Source organism: Lissotriton vulgaris, chromosome 2_1 (assembly GCF_964263255.1).
Source record: "Lissotriton vulgaris chromosome 2_1, aLisVul1.2, whole genome shotgun sequence".
NCBI classification, from domain to species: domain Eukaryota; kingdom Metazoa; phylum Chordata; class Amphibia; order Caudata; family Salamandridae; genus Lissotriton; species Lissotriton vulgaris.
In genome coordinates, this window is record NC_141687.1 from 550,992,758 (window position 1) to 551,014,030 (window position 21,273).

A 21,273-nucleotide genomic window follows, 5' to 3' on the forward strand; every position below is an offset into this window, starting at 1 on the left:
CTTTAGCACTGGTCAACAGTGATAAAGTCTTAAAGCCACCAGCAAATACTAAATCCAGCACACAGTCAAAAACAGGTGGTCAGAGGCAAAAAGACAGGGGAAACCATTGCAAAAGATGCCAGGTCTAACCAGGGTCCCCCCAGCTGAAAGTGGGGAGAGCTACCCAACCTCCTGGGAGTTCTCATCAGTAAGGAGGCTGATTCTGGAAAGACCATCAACGCTGGTGTGTTCTGTTCCAGGGCGGAGTCCCACCATGTCATCAGGTTCCCCTTTAGATCCTCTCCCACACAAAATTTGGGCCAGATTTGTAACAGTTCTCTAACTTCTGGATTAGTACCAGCTTGTTGGAAACGGCCAGTGGTTACTCGGCTCTTAAAAAAAGTGAACCTCGGAGGAGCCAAGATGGCCGACAGGACGGACGTGTAGGCTCCCAGCTCCGTGAGCCCCTTCTTCCCACGCCGGTATCCTGCTACTAATCCTGAACCACTGTTGCGGCGCCACGACCGCATTACCGCGCTGATCGCGGCCACGTTCCTTCGAGGACTCTACTTGCTGTGAGGACGGAGATACGGCGGCGAGAGCCTCCCGCCATTGTATCCCCCTAGACCCTGCTCTGCTGGCCGCTGCGGGACGGCGGTGCACCCGGTGGACGGACGCGGGAGGCACTGGGACTCCCGCTTGAATTGCAGCTGGTGAGGTGAGACGACGAGGACGTCCCCCTTTATTCGGGGATTCGCCGGACTTGGCTGCGGCGGGCGCTGGCGGGATGGGACCCCTACCCCTTTGTCTTCTGGTGTGACCTGGCTGGAGGGCTGGCTCGGCTCCGGCTGGCGGTGCCGCCCGCGACGGGGGCTGCCCTCGAACTAGCGGCGAGGGGTCGCCTGCGGTCTGCCTCTCTGCTCTGCGGTCTGCTCTCCTGCCGGCCCCCCCGCCTGCAGCATTTTTGGATTTTGATCGTCTCTCTCCCCCCCCCCTTTGTCTCTGGATAGCGGCAGTCAAGATGGCGGTCCCGAGGGGAGGGGAGACGATCGCTTCTTTGTCCTCTGGCTACACTGCCTTGCCTGCACCACTTAGTACCGGAGAACCGGGGACACCGACCCCAAGGCCATACTGTGTGGCCCCGCAGTGGGCCCCGACTCGTGTGGATGTCATGGCGGCTCTCGAGGCTCTTAGCTCCGCATGTCGGCGGATTACCAGCGAGCTAAGCCTTAAGTTTGATGAGGCGATATCTGCACCGGGACACCAGATGCTTGCTACTGTCCCTGACCCGGATACATTGTTTCCGCTGGAGCCTGCCACGGAGCTGAGGGTTTTTTGCGACAGTGTTGCTGACTTGCCTACCAACGCGAAGGGAGATACGTTGTTTCTCTCCCCCCTGCACTTTGATGCTCAGCCTTCGCCATTACTGCTTCCACGTGGACTTCTGGCGTCCCGGCAGCTGGACTTCCTTGCCGCACCTGCCACTGTTACTTCATCCTTTCTTCAGTTAGTGGTACCTTTTCCAGTATGTACTGAGAAGCCCCCCCTTTTCGTCAGTCATCCCCTCGTGGACCGGGACCCTGCATTTCTTTCTCCTGGGGTTTCTCCTCGTTGGGGACGGCCATCTTGTCCCTTTGTTCTGCCTTCGGTATGGTTCCTGCGGTGGCCATTTTCGGACGGGCTGCAACGCTCGGGCCAGGGGTGATATATCTTTGTGCTGACTTTGTTTGCTTGGCTGCCAGATATCGGGACCTCGAGCTAGTTTGGGACTTTTTGAGGGTGCATCGTGTTGACCAATATGGGGATGCTCTGGGTGGGCGCAGCCGCTGATTTTTGCTTGTAATATGGGGGTTCGGCGGGCGGGCGGGCTTGGTGTCTGTGCTGAAAGGGGGGGACCCTGCAGCGGTTTTCTTAATTTGATTGGTCGCACTTTGGATTGTGTCATTCTTTGCTGTATGGGGAGGCCACAGAGTTGCTTGTATTTTACTGCATCTGGTATGGTCGCTGAAGGGTCGTGGTTGTCGGGAGGGAGATTAGGTGTGGGCTGGGAGCCAGGGTAATAATGTTTTTGGCCCTCCTCCGGGCTTCTGTACTATGGGAGTGGGACTGGATTTTCCTCTCTTACTCTCATACTTCAGTCACTATCGTGTTTCCTTTTTCTCTCCCTTTTCTTTCTTCCTCTAAATTTCGGGTTTATTGGGCGACAGACACACTGCTGGGGGGGGGGTAGGCCGTAGCCTCTGCATGCGTGTAGGGTGGTGGGTTGGGGGATGGGTTTTCTTATTTTCGGTTTCTATGGTGCCTTGTTTTTTCTTTTTATGTTTTTCTCCTTTTTTCCTGCCTTGGGCCTGTGTCGGGACTGTGGGCGGGTGGCCGGGGGTGCATACTAGATGGTTTGTTGATCCTGATATCCCTGTTGGCTGTACTTGACCCCTATGCTGCCTGCGGAACCTTGGATTGTATGTCATTATCAGTTGGTGGCTTTGTTGCCACCGTTGCGTTTCCTCCTGCACGGGCCTTGCCTTTTTATTTCTTTACTTTATCTTGTATTTTCTATTGAGACAGAAATGTTGGACGTTAATTGATGCGTGCAAAAAACCTTTTAAAATTAACCTTACAGCTCCTGTGACGCGATAGCACGTTACTTAATGGTGTACCTTTTTGATGTCAGATTGTGCTCGTTATGTGCTACCGTGTCATTGTAAAGTTTGCGACAGTGCTGCTACAGTTTCTTTCGTGGCCGGCCCGTGGGTTGTAGGCCCGTATATGTACTTCTGCAAATGCACAATAAAGGTTTTCCAAAAATAAAAAAAAAATAAAAAAGAAAAAAAAAAAAGAAAAAGTGAACCTCGACCCGACCTGTGCTGGTAACTATAGACCTATTTCTCTCTTACCATATCCAATTAAAATCAATGAACGTCTGGTCAGCAGAACTTTGCCTCAATTCCTGGAAACCAACTCTAGGTTAGATAATGTCCAGTTTGGTTTCCGTCCTGGTCACAGAAAGGTAACTGCTTTGGTGACCGCATTAGATGAACTTTGATTGTGGGCAGACAGGGGACAATCTGGCATTCTTATTTTGCTCGACCTGTCTTCTGCTTTCGACCCGGTCAACCATTTCATCTTGCTGACCACACTAGAAGAGGTCGGGGTGTCAGGGACGGCATTAGAATGGTTCCGCTCCTATCTTTTCGGCAGGTGTCAGGTGGTTTCTCTCCCGCTGTTTCAATCTAAATTCTCCAATGTCCACCATGGTGTTCCTCAGGGATCGGCAATCCGCCCTATTCTCTTTAACATCTATATGAGACCCTTGATTGAAATCATAAAGGCTCATGGTGTCAATCTGGTGAATTACGCTGACGACACTCAGCTCTTTCTCTCCTTAGAGGCAAATCAGTCAATTTCTCTGGCGACTTTTCATGACTCTATGCATGACACTGTTCATTGGCTAGGAGCCAACTCGCTTCAATTCAATCCAGATAAGACTGAAGTCTTTTACTGTACAGTGGGGAAAGTTCCTCCCCCTTTTCCTGACAATTTTTGGCCTTCTTCAGCTGCCCCGACTCTGGTTCCAGCCAAAGCAGTACGCAATTTGGGAGTTATGCTCAAAGCTAACTTAACCTTGGAAACACATGTAAATAAGGTGGTGGGGAACTGTTTTTCCTTGATCAGAGCCTTGAGAAAAATCCTTCCGCTGGTGCCTAAGATGGCCAGGGATTTGGTCGTTGGACGTATCATTCTCAGCAGGCTGGACTATTGTAACGCTCTACTATTGGAGGCCCCAACATTTTTGGTTGAATGTCTCCAAAGAGTCCAGACCTTTGCGGCAAAACTAGCACTGGCGAAACCTTGGTGTTCATCAGGCTCTTTGGCTCTTGCAGAGCTTCACTGGTTACCAATAAGGCAATTTGCAAAGCCAAATCAGGAGGCAGGGCATTCAGCTCTGCCGCTGCCAAACTTTGGAACAGCCTTCCTTTGGAAATCAGGCAGTTTCAAGACCTTCTGCAGGTTAGGAAAACGGTTAAAACGTGGTTGTTCCCTAGAACCTGACAGTTAGGAGGGCTTCTCTCTCTGAAACTCTTTTTGCCATCTTCCACTGACTGATGATTCACGTACTATTGCCACAAGATACCAGTAGGGTGATAGCCTCTCTTTATAAATATCACATTCAATACATACAATACAATACAATACAATACAATAAAGCCCATTCCCTGTAGGGATATGGACCGCCTCAACAGTTTAGGATTCTCACCCCTCATCTGCATTAACCATCTGAGAGGCCTGTGTTCTGTCTAACCTCGGAAGTGCATCCCAAATTAGTTGGGTCTTAGCTTCTTCAGGGCCCAGACCACAGCAGAAGCTTCCCTTTCTATTGTGCTTCGCCTGTGTTCTCTGAGGAGTAAAGTCGCAATAATAAAGACAACAGGTTGAACTAAGCCCCCTTTGTTTAGCTGTGAAACTACAGCTCCCTCACCATGCTCAGAGGTATCAGTCTGCACCATGAATTCCTTGGAGAAGTCAGGGTGTCAAAAATGATCCTGCATGCCTCTGATGGAGCTGCTTCTTGCAAGACAGCTCAGACAAGGGGCAACAGTGGACCATACCCATTGACAAATCTGCTGTAGTATCCAGTGAGACCTAAAAAGGCTCTCACCTCTGTCTGGGTCTTGGGGGGTACCCCAGCCAGAATGGTATGCATCTTTGGCTGCAGGGGCTGCACCTTTCCACTTCCTACCTGGTGTCCCAAGTATACTACAGACCCCTGACCTAGCTGGCACTTACTGGCCTTTATTTTGAGGCCTGCAGTCTGCAGGGCCTTAAACACCTCCAGAAGATGGTACAAATGGTCCTCCCAACTGGACCTGCATACGGCAAAGTCATCAAGGTAAGCAGCACTGAAGTTCTCCAACCCAGCCAGGACCTGGTTGACCAACCTCTAGAATGTGGCAGGGGAGTCCTTCAACCCAAAATGCATGACCTGGAACCAGTAGTGCCCTTCTGGTGTTGAGAACGCTGACCTCTCTTGTGCCCCATTGTTAAAGGCAATCTGATAGTACCGAGATATTAGGTCAAACGTGGTGAGAAACACAGCAACTCCAAGCCGATCAATGAGCTCTTCAACTCAGGGATGCTGTGCACATCAGTGTTGGTGATGGCATGGAGGTCCTGATAGTCAACACAGAAGTGCAGTTACGTTGTGACACCGGGTCAGGCAGCCTTGTGGGAACAAAACCACTGGGCTGGACCTATGACTGTTGAAAGGCTCAACCACCCTTAACTCCAGCATCTAAGAGACCTTCTCCTTGAAGTTGTTCTTCACTCTATCAGATAGCCTGTATGACTTGTGCTTAACAGGATGGCCCCATTGTCAATATTGTGGGTGCACCATTGGGTGACTCCAGGGATGAGTGAGAACAGAGAGGCAAACTGTCCCAGCAACTGGTGACAGTCTATCTGTTGTTCTTGGGTCAGAGTAGGGAAGAGGATCACACCCTCTACTGACACATCCGGCTCTGTGGCAGACAGGAGGTCGCAGAGAGATTCACTATCCTCTTCCATTCCATCATCCGTGACCAAGAGAATGGTCAACTCAGACCTCTCAAAATGTGGTTTGAGGTGGTTGAGGTGTAAGAACCTCAAAGTGTTCCTAGGAGCCTGCAAGTCAACCAGGTAGGTGACGTCACTCTTGCACTCTTTCACCTCAATTGGCCCAGACGCTAGTAGAGTCATCACCCATACTTTCTGGCCAGGCTGAAACTCAACCAGAGTGGTATTCTGGCTTTACAATATTTCATATCTTCCTGGATAGCTTCTAGATTCTCCTGGGCGAGTTTCTGGAAGTGGGCTGTTGGTTCTGGAAGGCCAGCAGGTAACTGAATACATCCTGGGGTCTCTTCCTAGGAGCTTGCTCCCAGCCCTCCTTTACCAAACTGAGAGGTCCTCTCACAGGGTGTCTATACAGAAGTTCAAAGGGGCTGAAGCGAACCCCCTTCGGCGGTACCTCTCTGTAGTCAAATAGAAGACATGGTAAGAGGATGTCCCACTTACCCCTCATGGGTTCTGAGAGACCCATAATCATCCTCTAGAGGGTACAGTTGAAACTTTAAATCAACTCTTTGCTTTGGGGTGGTAAGGGCTGGTGAACTTATAGGTAACACCACACGTCGTCCACGTTCCCTTCATGTACAAGGACATGAAGTTGGTACCCCGGTTAAATACTACCTCTTTGGGGTGCCCCACTTGGGTAAAGATCCCCATCAGTACCCTGGCCATGGTGGCTGGCCATGGTGGGCACATTCACTTTCCTCAGAGGGATAGCTTCCGGATACAGGGTGGCATGGTGCACCGAGACCAGGATGAACCTGTTCCCCATGGCTGTCTTGGGTTCCAGAGGCCCCACAATGTCAATACCCACCCGCTCGAAAGGGGTGGTCATCAGGGATGGACTGGCCGCAGGGTGCACCAGGCATTTCCACGGTGGACCAAAAGGGTGGGAGCTGGTTTTAGACTGGTGGAGGCCGATTTTGTTACTGGGGGCTGGTCTTGATGCAGTGCTGCAGAATCAGCCCCTAGTAACAAAAGCTCAGCAGCAGTGTTCCCGCTGTCCACTTCTCCCCCAGCCACCTTCCAGGTCCAGTCCAGGGCTGGTTTGCGATCCCAGTCCGGCCCAGATGGTCATGATAGGAAACGGTTGGAGGGGAGCCTTGCTTCCCCCCCCCATTTGTCACTTGATTGGCAAGTAGGACCTTCAGAGTGCATCTGAGGCCTTCCTTATTTGGGGCCAATAAAAGTGGGAGTCAAAGGTTTTGTCCTGCCCCAAATGACCTGCCAGAGGCACATCATGAGCCACACCCAGTAGGAAGGCTCTGGAGCACTGGGGTGCTTCAGTACATGGGCTGCTCAGGCTCGGCAACCTTAGGCTCGCTGTACATGAGATTATTCTTGCAATATATCAGGTGAGACCCCGTAGATTCCCGGGCATCCCCTCAGTCTCCTCGTGGACCATAGAAAGTTCCGGAGCAGGTGTCCTGCACCCCTTGCCCCTTCCCGATAGGCGCCTGGGCCACTGTTTCAGGCTCCAGGGCCTTCTGCTCACCCTCTCTGGGGGCCATGGACAATGTGGTCAAGCACACCCATTCTGGCAAATTCCAACATCTCCAAGTGTGACCTAAGCTCCACCTCCTTCCAGACGGTTTTCTCCAGGTCGTTGCCCAGCGGACCCTCAACTGGCATGGATGGACTCACAGCTAACTTCAAGGAACCTAAGACCCCCCTGCCCCCCAATCAAAAGGAGCCTGGGCTACCATACACTGGCTCTCACTGTTGTCTACAACAACTTGGTGGACCACATTGGGGATTACCTGCTCTTCAATAATCAGATGACAGTGGAAAGTTATCATACTGGCTCCCGTGTCTCTCAGAGCCTCCACCTGTTCCACATTGATGGTCATCCAGTACCTGTACTTCTTAGTATTATCAGTCAGGAGGGTTCTCTGGGCCATTTCACTCTCATCCTGGAAGACTAGGGTCATCTCAGTTGGCTCCCCACCACTAACTTGGAACAACTCATCCCCAAGTGCTACACTCGCCATCCCCAGTGACTGGCCACTGGTGGGGGGCTGCGCCCACGTGGGACACTTGGGATCCCCCTTGAAGTGCCCTTCCTGAACCTGCAAAACATTTCAGGCTTCCCTTCCCTGCAGACTTACCTGTCGGGAACCAACTCTTCTTCTCAACAGGGAGTTTGGAATCCTTACCCTGGGAACTAGTTTGGGTCCCTTTCGAGAACTCCTTACTCTTATTATCCCCCCTCCTTCTCTCGGGGACCCTGCCCACCCTTGCCTGATTTTCCCCCATACAGCCTCTTGTGGACCCTGGTTTTGAGCCAGCGGGCTGCCTGCTGAGCAAGCTTCCTAGGGTCAGTAAGCTTACTGGCGCAGCTCTGGAAAACAAAGACTAGACAAGTTCGTTCTCCCATAGAATAAAATTGTACTGCCCCTGAAAATGTTACCTCACTGCCCTTCACCCAACCATCCAGTGCTCTCCAGAAGTAATCAACACATTTAAGCCACGTTTGTGAATCAAGTTTGGTACTCTTCCTAAATTTGTCCCTGTACCTTTCTGGAGTAAGACCATACCTCTTGATCAGGGCTGCCTTCATGTTGGAGTAGGTGAGTTTTCCTGCTGTACCTTGGACTAACATGTTGTCCCTCACCTCCCCTCCCCTTCAAAGTGGTTCCACAGACCTGTCCCTCATTCTCTATCAGGGTCCCTGTTCACATATAAAGAGGTATAAAGGGTGGATGAGAGAATAATAAGTAAAGAGATGCAACATATAAACAATAACAAGTTGTTGGTACGAGTCTTTGGGTGGCTTTATTTCAGGTGCACTCTGTTTGCTTTCATTGGGAACAACCAACGCATTTTGCCCAAACAGGGGATTCTTCAGGGCTGTAATGGCACACAATATACAGGTGTTTTAAAAAAACCAAAACCGTGGATCAAAGACTATAGCCCTGAAACCACTAATCTTTATCATCCTCTTTGGTGTAATCATTGACTAGGCCCTTGGGTATGGGCACTTTCCCCTCTGACTGCACTTAAGCTACGCTGCCACCATCTATGCTGGGATCAACCTGTTTGTCTTTCAGATCCATCACTTTTAGACTCCGCTCATTAGCCATAATAATCTTCTTTTCCTCAATGGCTGGTATCGTTTCCTCCAAAGCTTTTTCTCTTTCATTCACCATCCTGGCTTCCCGCCTGTCCATCAGACTTTTTGAGAAAACACTGCTGCTTGCCTTGGAGGGTGTCTTCCCCCGAGGCAGATCATGATTCACCGAGAAATCACTGTGCAGGCTCTATTTCTCCACCTCTACAACAACATTCTCATCTATGTGCTCCCCAGCCTGCCTGGCTGCTAACCATGCCCTCAGCACCTTTTGCAGCTCCTACTTTCTAGTGATGCCTTTAAAAGAAAACTTGAAATTCTTGCAGAATCTTTTAAGCTGAGGCACTATGTAGGTTGCCAACCTCTCCTGCTCAAACTCCCAATCTGCAGGTACAGCTGAAGGCTCTCCAGACTGAGATATGATTGTGGAAATGTTCAATAGTTGCAAAAAGAGAAAAGTCAAAACAGTATGCTGAGGTGTAATGGTCTGTGATATTGAAGTAGCGTACACCAATCACTGTATGTAATAAACAAATACAAGTCCTTTCCCATCTCTTCCACCCATGTTAGAAATAGGGTCTCTGGTTGGTAGTGGTTTGCACTGTGCAAGCAGACCTTCACTTTAGTCAGGGTAAGGAAGATTCACCCACAGAATATTCTGTGCTCACCCCCTTGGTAACTTGGCAAGAGCAGTCAGGTTATCCTCAGAGGAAATGTATAAAGTATTTGTGCACACACACACAGTAACGTAGGAAAAACACCATAATAGTATTCCACACAAATTTAGAAAAAAAGCAATTTTTTATCTGAATAAAACAAGACGAAAACAACAGTAATCCCACATACACCTATCAAAATATGAATTCTCAAAGATTAAATGCAGTTATAGTGCTTAGAAACACAATAGCTCTGACTGGGGATATAACAACTTTCTTTATGGAGCTGAAACTGAAAGTTCGGGCCAACCACGAGGGAGTGTGGGCCAGCTACAGAGTTGTACAGACCCCGGTTACAGTAGTTTGGAAACGATGAAAAAACAAAGATGCTCTGAGGCACCGGGGAATCTCTAGGGCAGGTGCAGCGTTGGTTACTTACTGTCAGTGCAGGTCATTGACACCTCTGTGTTCGGAACTTTGCAAGGCCCAGGAGAGGTGATCTGGCGTTAGCTGCAAGGCATTGGTTCCGCTGGCAGTGTGGGGTGAATGAAGTGTCAAGAGTCAAGCCACACGGCGTCGGTTTCGCAGTGTTGATGTAACCCCATGGGCCACCGGTTGCGGAGTCGGGCGCTATGGACTTTGGTGACGCAGCACTTAAGACCCCCCTGTGGCAGCTCTTCAAAGGTGCTGCAGCGGTGTCAGAGGCAGAGCCTGCTTTCCAAGTCGCGTTTGTTGCAATGAGCCCTACTCGGGTGCAGGCAGAGGCATTGTGTCGAAGAGTGGCACTGGTTCTAAAGTCACACTCACAGTCGATGTGCTGGTCTCTTCCTATTAAATGCAGCACACTCACTTCCAAGGGCCCAGGAACTGAATTTGGCACGGCTTGGCAGAGTAGGCCTTACAGCAAAAAAGCCCAGATGCTGAAGGTGAAGCCTTTGATGGCCCTGAGACTTTCAACTGGAGGTAAGCTTGACTCAAGCCCATGGAGAAACTTGGAAAGCAGGATGTAGAAAGCAAAGCCCAGTTCTTTCACTCCCAGGACAGAAGCAGCTAGAAGCAGGGCAGCACAGCAAAGTAAACAGCAAAGTGGCAGTCCCTCCTGACAGCATCACAGCTCTTCTTCCCTGCAGAATGTCCTCAGTCCAGAAGTGTTCCAAATATATGGTGTCAGAGGTCCAGTACTTATACCTGCGAAGCCGTGAAGTAGGCAAACTTCAAGGGAAAGTCTTTGCAGGGCACACGACTCTGCCCATCCTGGCCATGGTACCTGCCTACAGGGGGTAGAGACTACTTTGTGAAGGCACAGTGTCATGAGCCAAGCACTGAAGCACAGGAGCCGAAGATGGTCCCAACGCCCACCAACCAGTCCGCCACCCGAAAACTATATTTAGCTAGGCAGCGCACCAGCAGGGGGGAAAGGGGTAGTGAATAAACAAGAGAAACAGTCTGGTGTGGTTGTTGGCGTCGAACACACGGTTGGACCAGCTGAGTTGGTACAATTTAGTACGCTGTGTCTATATGGGATGATAAGATCTCATAAACATGCATGCCACACAGTTAACACTTCTATTACCTTTTTGTCACCAAACTATTGCTTCTCTCTATTAATGTTGTTGGATAAATTGGGTATATTTCAGTATCTAGAATTAAAAACTACACTATGAACCAATTCTTAATTTACTTAACGCTCCGTGCTATTATTGTTTGTCTTCTCTAGATATTTACCCCTGAAATACTTCTGTCAGCTCGAAAATTCACTCTGCAGATTTTATCCAAATAGAATTACTGAGTACAAATTAATTGTCTGCCTCAATCTTCTATTCACGCTAATTTGAACGAATATCTCTAACAAAACGTCTCATTGAATACTTCTTCAAAAAGAAACGTTGTTGGGCAGTTTCAAACCTGGTGTCATAGACACCTCTTACCACCGCAACAACTGAAATCAAATTACAGCTAAGGCTTGACTCGAAGAAAGGTTCAAATGGCTTCTGTCCTCACAGCTGAGGAGTCCCACGTTGCGCATGCGAGATAAAAAGCCTCTGAAGTTCTGAAGTCACTAATTAACGCTAAAGACACAACCGCGTCTTAAAGAACCAAATAATATTGCTACAAACTGAGATTTACTGATTTCAAAGTTGCAACCGATTTGCCGATAACGAAGGCAACTTGCTTCGTCACGCAGACGGTTGAAGTGCGCAGTTCGTTGCCAGCACGGGCGCATTAAGCACCTGGAACGGCGCGAGTCTTGGGAGTCTAGACTGCTGACCCCACTCACCCCTGGAGACAGCTTCCGCCATGTTAGATCCTTTTAAGGCTATGATACATCTTTTTAGAAAGAGTCTTGCTACCAAAAATTTATTCTTTTTATGACAACATTTCCTTTTGGTTTTCAAGCGAGTGCTTTTGTTCTTTTTATCCCTTATCTGAGTATGTGTAGCCAAGCAGATCTTGACACATAGCCCTATTTAGGTGCAAGTGTCAGCTCGTCCCACCACACTTTAGTTCAAGAAGACCCATCAGCCTGGTGAAGGGCCAACAGGATATGCAGGTCACTCTTCAGCTCCCTTTGTGTGACTGTCTAGAGCAGAGGTCTTCAAACATTTGAATGCTGAGACCCCCCTGTCAACATTTTGAGGTGCAAGGACCCCCTCCTGACAAAAATTTCTAAACCTGTAGGCAGGGCTACTAGAATTATGATGAGGCAGGTGAGGACCAAATTACGCGACAGGCTTGACTAAATTGTGTGGGAAGAAAATGTAAGTGATGTTATGTGATGCTGTGTATTTTGGGATAGCATTGCTTCATTATTTTGACATTGTTTACACACAGTAACACTGAGGAAAGATTTCACCCCATCAGATCCCTTTTATAACCAAAATACAGCAATTAACATCAGAAAGATTTCTAGTCAACCTTTGAGAAGGGCCTTCCACTCCGCAGGAATATGTGCTGCCACATTAGAAGCTCACCTGGCCCTGGCCAGGAGAAGCCGGGGTCCCTTAAAAACCTGGCGTTTTTTTTGCAGACTTAAGCAGTTTACCCATGCAGCTTTCCTCTCACCTCCTCCCTTCCATCCCTCTCTCCTAACCCCCGATCCCTCTCTCACTTTGCAGGCCATTTTCTTTCACCCCTTTTTACAACTTCTGAACTTTCCCCATTTAGCCTCTCACTTCACCTTTAATCACCTCTTGCTATTCTCTCTTTTCACTGCCCTCATCTCTAACAGTCTCTCGCATTTATCTCATGGCCTCTCTGTTCCCGTCACCTCCCCTGCCCCTCAGCACTTCTCATTCACCTCGTCTCTCCATTCAAATTTTTGTCTATTTGTATCTTACACCTCTCCAGTCCCCCCATTCAACTTTCACATCTCCCCTTTGTTCTAACAGAAGCCCTCACCTTTGGCTCACACTCACTTCTTGCATGTCCACACTTCTCTTCGGCAATTCACATTTCTCCTCATCCCTGACCTCTTCAATCGAATTCTCTCACTCCCTTGCTGTCCTCTCTCATCCTCTCATCTCTCCTCACCAAGCATACAGGTCAGACCCGTATGCTCCTCTCGGCCTGTGCCACTCTGCCTATTGTTCTCTAATTCAAGAAGGCATGAGTTGTCTGTCTCGCTGTTTTGGTGCAGGCGGCGCAGTTATGGAACTTACACCCTCCTTTGCTTCGCTCCACCAAGAATCTATTATCCTTTAGGAAGATATAAAAAAAAACCTTTCTCTATGCTCTGTAGGTTACCCCATTTGGCTGGTTCTCCTTCTCCTTCTGTGTGTTTCTCATTTGCCTACAGGCAGCAGATGGTTATTAGTCCTAGGACATCTTTTGGTAACAGTAGCACACTACAAATGTAAATAATAATATAGCCAGAAGCAGGGGAGTCACTAGACCAGAAATTCAGAGATGACTAACACTCCCAGCCAGGGCTGGTCCTAACACTGGTCGCACACGGTGCAACAGTCTTTTTTTGTGCCCCACCCCCGTTTCCTCCTTCTCCATGAATTCCTTTACTACCACTCACCAACAATGCACCTCATCTCTCTATAGCACCTTTCTAACAAACATTTCATTTTTTGATAGCGCTACTCATAGTTTATTCACACTCAGTTCTGTGATTTGCATAGTACACGTTCTCTGTACCAGGCAGATTAACCCTCTGCACACTGTGTGTGTGACAAGAGTGCCCATGTGAGTGCACGGTGAGCAATGCAACAGTGCGAGAGTAGGGTGAGAGGAGTGTGCAGGGTGAGTGAGGTGGCGTATGAATTTATGAATTTGGGTGAGAATGCAAGTTCAGAATGGGACGAATTAATGTATGATTACTGATGGGCTTGTTTGAGTAAGTTGCATATTGAGCAGTGAGGGGGACTGGTGAGTGAAGTGTCACATGAGTGCAGGATGAGTAGTGTACTTGTGTGACTGCAGGGTGAGGTATAGGGTGAACAGCGCAAGTGCATTGTGAGTGCAGAGTGATCACTGTGAGTGCAGGGTGAGTGGGTGAATGGTGTGAGTGCATTGTGATCAGTGTGAGCATGAAAGTGAAGGGCGAGAATGAGGAGCGAGTTGTCTGAGGCAGGGCGCATACCAGACACTTGAAGTAACTCATCATGTTATTGATGGCGGCGTAGGGTTTAAGATCTAAGTTAAACTATTGCGGCATTAATCGGGGATCGAGGGTGGAGGAAATAAATAATGTGCTTATCCTGCAACAAACTTACAGTCCTATGGTTAGGGTTGCCAGCAGATTACTTTGATGGCCCAGTCGGTACAAAAATAAGCAGTCACCTAAAGCTGTATTTTCAGCATTTATCTGTGCATACTTCGAACAGCAAATATAAATAGAAAGCACTTTTAATTGTGTTCTAGGGCTGCCTCAATGATCCTTGACTGATGAAGAGAAAAAAGACAGAAAAGTCACATAAGAAATGCATACATACTTTTGTATTTAAAAGTCTATTTAGAGTCAAGAGGAGGTCTTTCCAGGCTCTTTAAAAAAAATAGGCAGGCATTTTTCTTTTGGCAACCCTACTTTGTATTCCTTTTCAGTAAATGCATTCTCACAGTACAACAATAAATTGTAAAATACAAATGTAAGGAACAGGCAGAGTGGGGGCCCAGGGGTTCTGAAACCAGGAAAAAACACTAAGCCTCTATAACACGTTTACAAAGACATGTAAATATGCAAATGGTCTTTAAAGACCTGTGAAAAACTCAGCGTGCAGGAGATGACTCCAGACACTGCCCAGCCGAGCCCCCAGCAGCACTAGTTTCACTGCAGCAGCAGCCAGACTGAGACACACAATGAGGGAGGAGGAGGACTGAAGCCCTTGGGCCTCAGCAGAAGTGTGACTGTGAAGGAGCGACCCCCTTTGGCATCACTCCACGGCCCCCCCTGGGGTCGAGCCCCACAGGTTGAAGACTAGTGGTCTAGAGTGAATGCACAAACAGCTCAAATACCCATTTTTCATCCTTACCCAGACGTGTATTCAGGGACAGGCAGAGGCACAGAATGGTTAAAGTAAGAAAATGCCAACTATCTAAAAGTGTGATTTTCAGACTGGCAATTTAAAATCCAACTTCGCTAAAAGTTGTATTTTCAAATTGTGATTCCAAAGACACCAAACTAAAATTTTCTATCAGCTCCAATTAAGTGTTACAAGGCAGCTCCAATGCTAACCTCTGGGAGAGATAGGCATTGCTGCAGTGAAAAACAAATTTAGCAGTCTTTCACTACCAGGACAAACTCACCCATACATGTCCTACCTTTTAAATATACTGCACCCTTCCTATGGGGCTACCTGGGGCCTACCTTAGGAGTGCCTTATATGTCATAAAAGGGAAGGTATAGGCCTGGCAAGTAGATGTACTTGCCAGGTAGACATGGCAATTAAAAAGTTCGTACACAGACACTATAGTGGCAGGTCTGAGACATGGTTGCACGGCTATTTATGTGGGTGGGACAGTATGTGCTGCAGGCCCACTAGTAGTGTTTGACTTACAGGCACTGGGCACACCTGGTGCAATGTACTAGGGACATACTAGTAAATCAAATCGGCCAATCGTGGAAAAACCAAACACCATTATATTTAAGACAGGGAGTATTTGCACTTTAGCACTGGCCAGCAGTTGTAAAGTGCCCAGAGTCCTAAAGACAGCAAAAAAAAATCCAGACATGGTCAAAAACAGGAGGACAGTGGCAAAAAGACAAGGGAAACCATGGCAAAAGATGCCAGGTCTAACAATAGTCTGAATGGAGGAGAGCTTAATGTTAATGTAGTTGTTGAATAAAAATAAGAACACTGGTATGCTGAGACTGGTGTTGAGAGATTGACCAAAGAAGTGGATTTTAATAGAGGCTTCATGTCAGAACGATGTGAATCATTTACATGCGCCAACATTATAGAAAGTGGCTTTTGTTAAGTTACAGTGTATGCAATGCTAAATCAAGGGTTCAGAGAAACTAAATACAAAGATAATGATGAACAGAGAGCAGAGAAAGGTTTTCAGTGAGACACTGGAAAATAGAAAGAAGGAAGAGGGAATATGTAGGGGAAACTGAAGGAGCAGAGTAAGGATGATAGAAGGAAATAAGAGGAATGAACTAGAAAGGATAAATAGAGAAGGAGGAAATATGAGCGAGATTCTTAGAATGAAAGAATTGACAGAAAAGGAATACAATAGAAAGCAGATGGACTCAAGGGAGGTGGAAACATGATTAGAGGAAGGAAAGATGTAGGAAAATGAAGCTAAAAGTATGCTTTGGTGACTCAATAGACTAATGCATCCACCTCAGGGATCTGAGTTTGACCGCGGATTACAGCAGGTTCACTCATAAAGTGAGTAACATAGGGCCCGATTCACAGAACTAACTTAAGACAAAATCCTAAACTTACTACTTTTGGTATTCACAGAAGTTAGGATTGTGTCTTAAGTTTGTCTTAAGACAGACTTAAGACAGACTTAAGACAAAATCCTAACTTAAGTCTGTCTTAAGTATGTCTTAAGTCTGTCTTAAGACAAACTTAAGACAAAATCCTAACTTCTGTGAATACCAAAAGTGGTAAGTTTAGGATTTTGTCTTAAGTTAGTTCTGTGAATCGGGCCGGGTAAGAACACCGTATATCTGTTAGTAGTTTAAAAATACTCCAAGGGGGTAAAAGAGCATTGTACAAGTTCGCCCATTATGATTCGGAACGGTTGAGAAATGAAAGAGAGAAATTTGACAGAAACATGAAAAAAGTCTGAATGAAGTAAATAATGAAATGTAAGAATGAAAATGTAAGGAGTAAGTATGGGAAATGAGGCAGAAAAAAACAGAATTGAGACAAACAGAAAACACATTAAAAAATCCGTTTAGTCTAGTCTTACGCTGGTTTGATGGGTTTTAAAAAAAATAATTTATTGGAAGCATATGCCTCAGAAATAAAAAGAAAAGAACACATGCCTCCTGTAAACATGGTGGCTATATGCTTGTAGTAAAAATAATGTGTTAAACAAAAAAAATAGTTTTTACTAGGACAGGAGTGGCGCTTCGTGTACTTAGCACAAGTACTTAAAACAAGTATGGAAACCCTTTTTAAGTTTTGATTCACATCACAGGAAAACAATATTCTTATTGGTGCAAAGAAAAGGTACCATTGGGTTTGAAATACTGTAATAAGAAGACATAGTTTAAACACACATGGTTGCACATGTGAGCAGGCAAAAAACAGGTTACTGATTGTGTAAGCAAAAGACTGAAGGATGCTGACCTATTGACCTAAGTTGTATGCTATGGTGACTGGAAGCAAGATGAGAATGGCAGTTAAATAAACAAATAGATGAAGAGGGCTGATTTGACATCCCTCTGTATCTGTCTATGTGTATGGAATTTTTATTTATGAATTTAATATTATGTGAGACTTCTGAGACAACTAAAGCTGTCTCTTTCTAATTACGCCATACCTTAAAAGGAAACAAAGGGGCATATTTACAATAACTGGCACATCCCTGCATATCAGCTGGGATGCGCCAGTTATTGTGCGCCGCAGCTCCTTCACCCTGGTACACCGCATTTGCAATGCGACGCACCAAGGGGCAAAAACGGCACAGATACGTCACGCATCTGTGCCGTAAAAGTGGCGCATTGCTGGAGTTGCGTCGCAAGCGCAACGCAGCTCCAGCAATGCTCTGGGGGCCCTATCTCCACAATGCTGCATCAATCCTTACGCCTGCTTCAAGCAGGCGCAGGGTTTTGACGCAGCATGGGCCCAAAAGTGACTGAGTGAAATCTCGTAGATTTCACTCAGCCACTTTTGGGAAGAGTTCCTGCTCCAAAATGCCCCCCCCCCCCTATGATGGAACGCCTCCTTCTGGCGCAGGGCTTTACAACGTGACGCATCTTGGAGATGCGTCACGTTGTAAATACCCCGCACCATGGCGCATCTTTTGCGCCGCCGCTGCGTCACAAAAGTGACGCAAGGGCGGTGTAAAAGAGGCACAGGGGGCTTGTAAATCTGCCCCACAATGAAGATGAAACCCCTGAAAACAACTATGAATACCTAAACTCGAGGACTGAGAAAAGGCAACATATCCATTATATATGACATTTTCAACCATATTTCTTTCCCCACCTGCAGCGGCCATGTTCCTCCTTTGTGCTGTGAAGGTCCCGGATGCCGTTTCTGACATGTTGACTTCAGAGTTTCAGCACCCCGAAACGGTGCAGAGGCTCAATGCTATCTTGAAATTCCACACTCTCTGGAGATTCAGGTACCAAGTCTGGCCACGAATGGAAGAAGGAGCCCAGCAGATCTTCAAGGTAAACTGAAGAGGCCAGAAAAACGGGTTCATGTATACAATTGATAACGCTTCGGTCACTCTGCCTTTTGGTTTGAAAATATTGATTCCTCACCTGATATCATTGTTTTATTGTTCTCCTTTGGTTTTTATTATATTAAGTTTGCGTGTTTAATTAAACCGTCTGCTGTTGTTTGTATGTATGTATTTATTGCTTCACCATGAAGGGCGAAGATACGTTTGTTTAATTCATTGGAAGCTTTGCAAAACATTTATAAGATATGTTAATATATACTGAAAAAACTATAAAAAAGGCTTGCAAGCGACATAAGCATTTAAGGTCAGAAGTAGCCTTAGAGTTCAGCATGTAACCAATTTACTTATTTATGGGTAGCAGAATTTCAAAAAATGTCACAAGATACTTGTGTATTTGAAGTCAGCACCAATGTGTCAGTATGGTACATGAAGTATATATGCTTTGGCAGTCACAAGTAGTTCCACAAAAGTCATTAAGACACTAATAAACAGTTTAAGCTAAGTACAAGACAAGATGGATAAGATAAGTAAAGGAGGTAGATAATGAGGAGCTCTGTAGACCTTTGTCGTAGAAAGGACAGAATACATATAGTATTATTATAACTAAGAAGACATAGCAGCAAAGGCAGGGCATCTATGTGAGCGGTGTATCAGGATGTTGATATAAGCAGGAAGGCATGCCCTGAGAAGAAATTAATTATGGTGGACAGTTTCTTATTTGAGCTGTGTTTTTGAAAGTTATGTGAACTTTCTTCTTATAGTCTGTTTTGTTGGATAGTTGTAGATACAGGAGGAATTTTATCAATATGACGTGTATGTGAAATAAGTTGTCTGTTAAGTTGAGCAAGATTCCAGTATTAGACTTCTAAAGAAGTTTAAAACTAGGGTGGGTCTGTCGAATTTGGTTACAGAGTGTAGGACAGGGTTGTGAGGGTTTAGAGCAGACGTCTCCAGCCTTTCCTGTAATAAGAGCTACTTCTGTTCAATGCAAATCGTCTCGAGCTACTAATATTCTTAGAGATGGAACCACATGAGATTAGATTACATTAGATGCCACTTTTGCAAGATTACAGCAGCGGCTTCCTTCGGGCTTCAATCACAGTTGCCAGCAGTATTGTAAAAAATGATGCTATATCAATATGGGAATGTCTCTACTTGGGTAATACATAACAGCTATAGCTGCAATGACTCTAGGATCAAGTTAACAATGATAGTAATAATCTCCACAACACTGTTTGATTTTTGTCACTCAAATATCAGCCTTAAATATCTTGTGACAAGTGTAATCGTTTTTCTCCAAACATCACCATATGAATTTTGAACATCACACATTTTCATTTCAAATGCATGTTTTTCAATTTTTGTATATGTATATAAATTCAACCAAGCAAAAGCTTCTAATTTACTTCACTGGGCTGTAAACAGGAGAGCTACCCATAGCTAGCAAGCTACACGTTGGAGAAGCCTGGTTTAGCAGAACCTAAACCGTCAGTAGAGCGTTCCTGTAGTCTAGGTACAAAATCACCTGCTTTGAAGTTGCTTTGGGTACAAATAGTCAATTGTAATGGAAAAGCTTCAGTTAGTGAGTTTTTTTTATGTGAATGGAGTTTGAACTTAGATAGCGATTCATTGCCTTAAGAGAGCAGGTAAAAGTTGATATTGTGAACACCAGTATATGTGCTGATTTCTTCTTTCATCTGTGCGGGACTGAGAGATTCCTCAGATGAGATGCATAAAATGAACTCTTCGATGGGATTCGCGAGGGAAGGTCTTGTACTCTTTAGATCAGACAAAACAGGGAAAGGAAACATAAGTGGAAGATACAGAATGGGTGTGTCTAGTTCTTTCAAAAGTTTCCACCTCCACTTTTGACCGACAGTTTCATACAGTGTACATTTGCCAATAGGACTTTTGCATATATTTAGAGCTGTTGCTGCTTTTGCTTACCAACTTTGATTCAACACTTCTGATGCTGTGCTTTTCAATTTTAATCTTTCCTCATAGATCCCTCCTCCCAGTATTAACTTCACATTGCCCTCTCCAATCTTGGGAATGCCATCAGTGCCAATGTTTGACCCACCTTGGGTGCCGCAGAGCTGTGGCAGCGTGCAGGATCCAATAAATGAGGACCAGTCTGTAAGTTATTGCTGCTCTCTCTGTTTGTATTATTATCCATCATCCGTCGTTTAATGTGTTTAATCTTAAGTGCCCATTGTGCCTGAATATATGTTCGTAAATTGCTCATCACCATGATGTATAGCCAATGGTGTTCAGTGTATATGAATTTTGAAGACATGCTCACCCTGCCCCAACTTTGCATTTTGCCCCTATCATTCATCTCAGTTGATACAGACTAGCAATAAAGACTGTGCCTAAAGCTGAGAAATTAAGATTGAAGATCTGAATGCAGTTAAGACTGTATTCACCTTTTGTTTCCTATTTGGAACTTTGTGGCAGCATGTGAAATAAGGCAGTGTTCCTTCTTGTCTACTCTCTCAATTTGCATAGTTGTAGATGCCATGATGGACTTGTGCTCAATAAAAACATAGAAGAGGGACACTGGGCCAAGATTGGCCTTGATACATTCTTTGTCTCTGGATGTGTGCCTATTGCAGCCAAGTAACATATGGACGTTCATGGAATGTAAACTAAATCAAGCGACCAATTCCTCCAATTCAGGTGTTTTGAGGGCTTCTAAGGAGCTTCAATTGACAATTTCATAGACAACTGACTGTCTAGTTGTCCCGGGGCAGGGGCACATTGTTTTTGCAGATTCCATTAGTATTAGTAGCTTTTGAAATAATTAAATATTGTGCAGGTGGTGCTATGTAATGTTATGGTGTGGTTATGTTATATTATTTTGTATCAGGTTATGCCTTGCTTTATTAAAAAACTTTTATTTATTTAAAGTTAACACAGACTGAGAATGTTTTGATTTTTGTAGAAATCGTTTTCTGCGCGTGCCGTGTCCCGTTCCCACCAGAGGGCTGAGCATATCTTGAAAAATCTGCAGCAGGAGGAGGAAAAGAAGCGGCTTGGCCGGGAAGCCAGTCTCATCACTGCTATCCCCATCACTCAGGAGGCCTGCTACGAGCCTACCTGCTCCCCCAACTCAGAGCAGGAGGAGGAAGGTGTGTTTACTGGTGG

General features: G+C 46.1%; 1 protein-coding gene across 1 annotated transcript in view; it reads left to right on the top strand.

Moving 5' to 3' along the window:
- UNC80 (unc-80 subunit of NALCN channel complex) overlaps nt 1-21,273 on the top strand; it is a 2,521,865-nt gene that overhangs the window by 1,249,840 nt on the left and 1,250,752 nt on the right. The window contains exons 32-34 of the mRNA XM_086955549.1: nt 17,931-18,112; nt 20,131-20,262; nt 21,071-21,257. Of these exons, the coding sequence (XP_086811675.1) occupies nt 17,931-18,112; nt 20,131-20,262; nt 21,071-21,257 (501 nt within the window). The remainder of the gene's footprint in view (nt 1-17,930; nt 18,113-20,130; nt 20,263-21,070; nt 21,258-21,273) is intronic.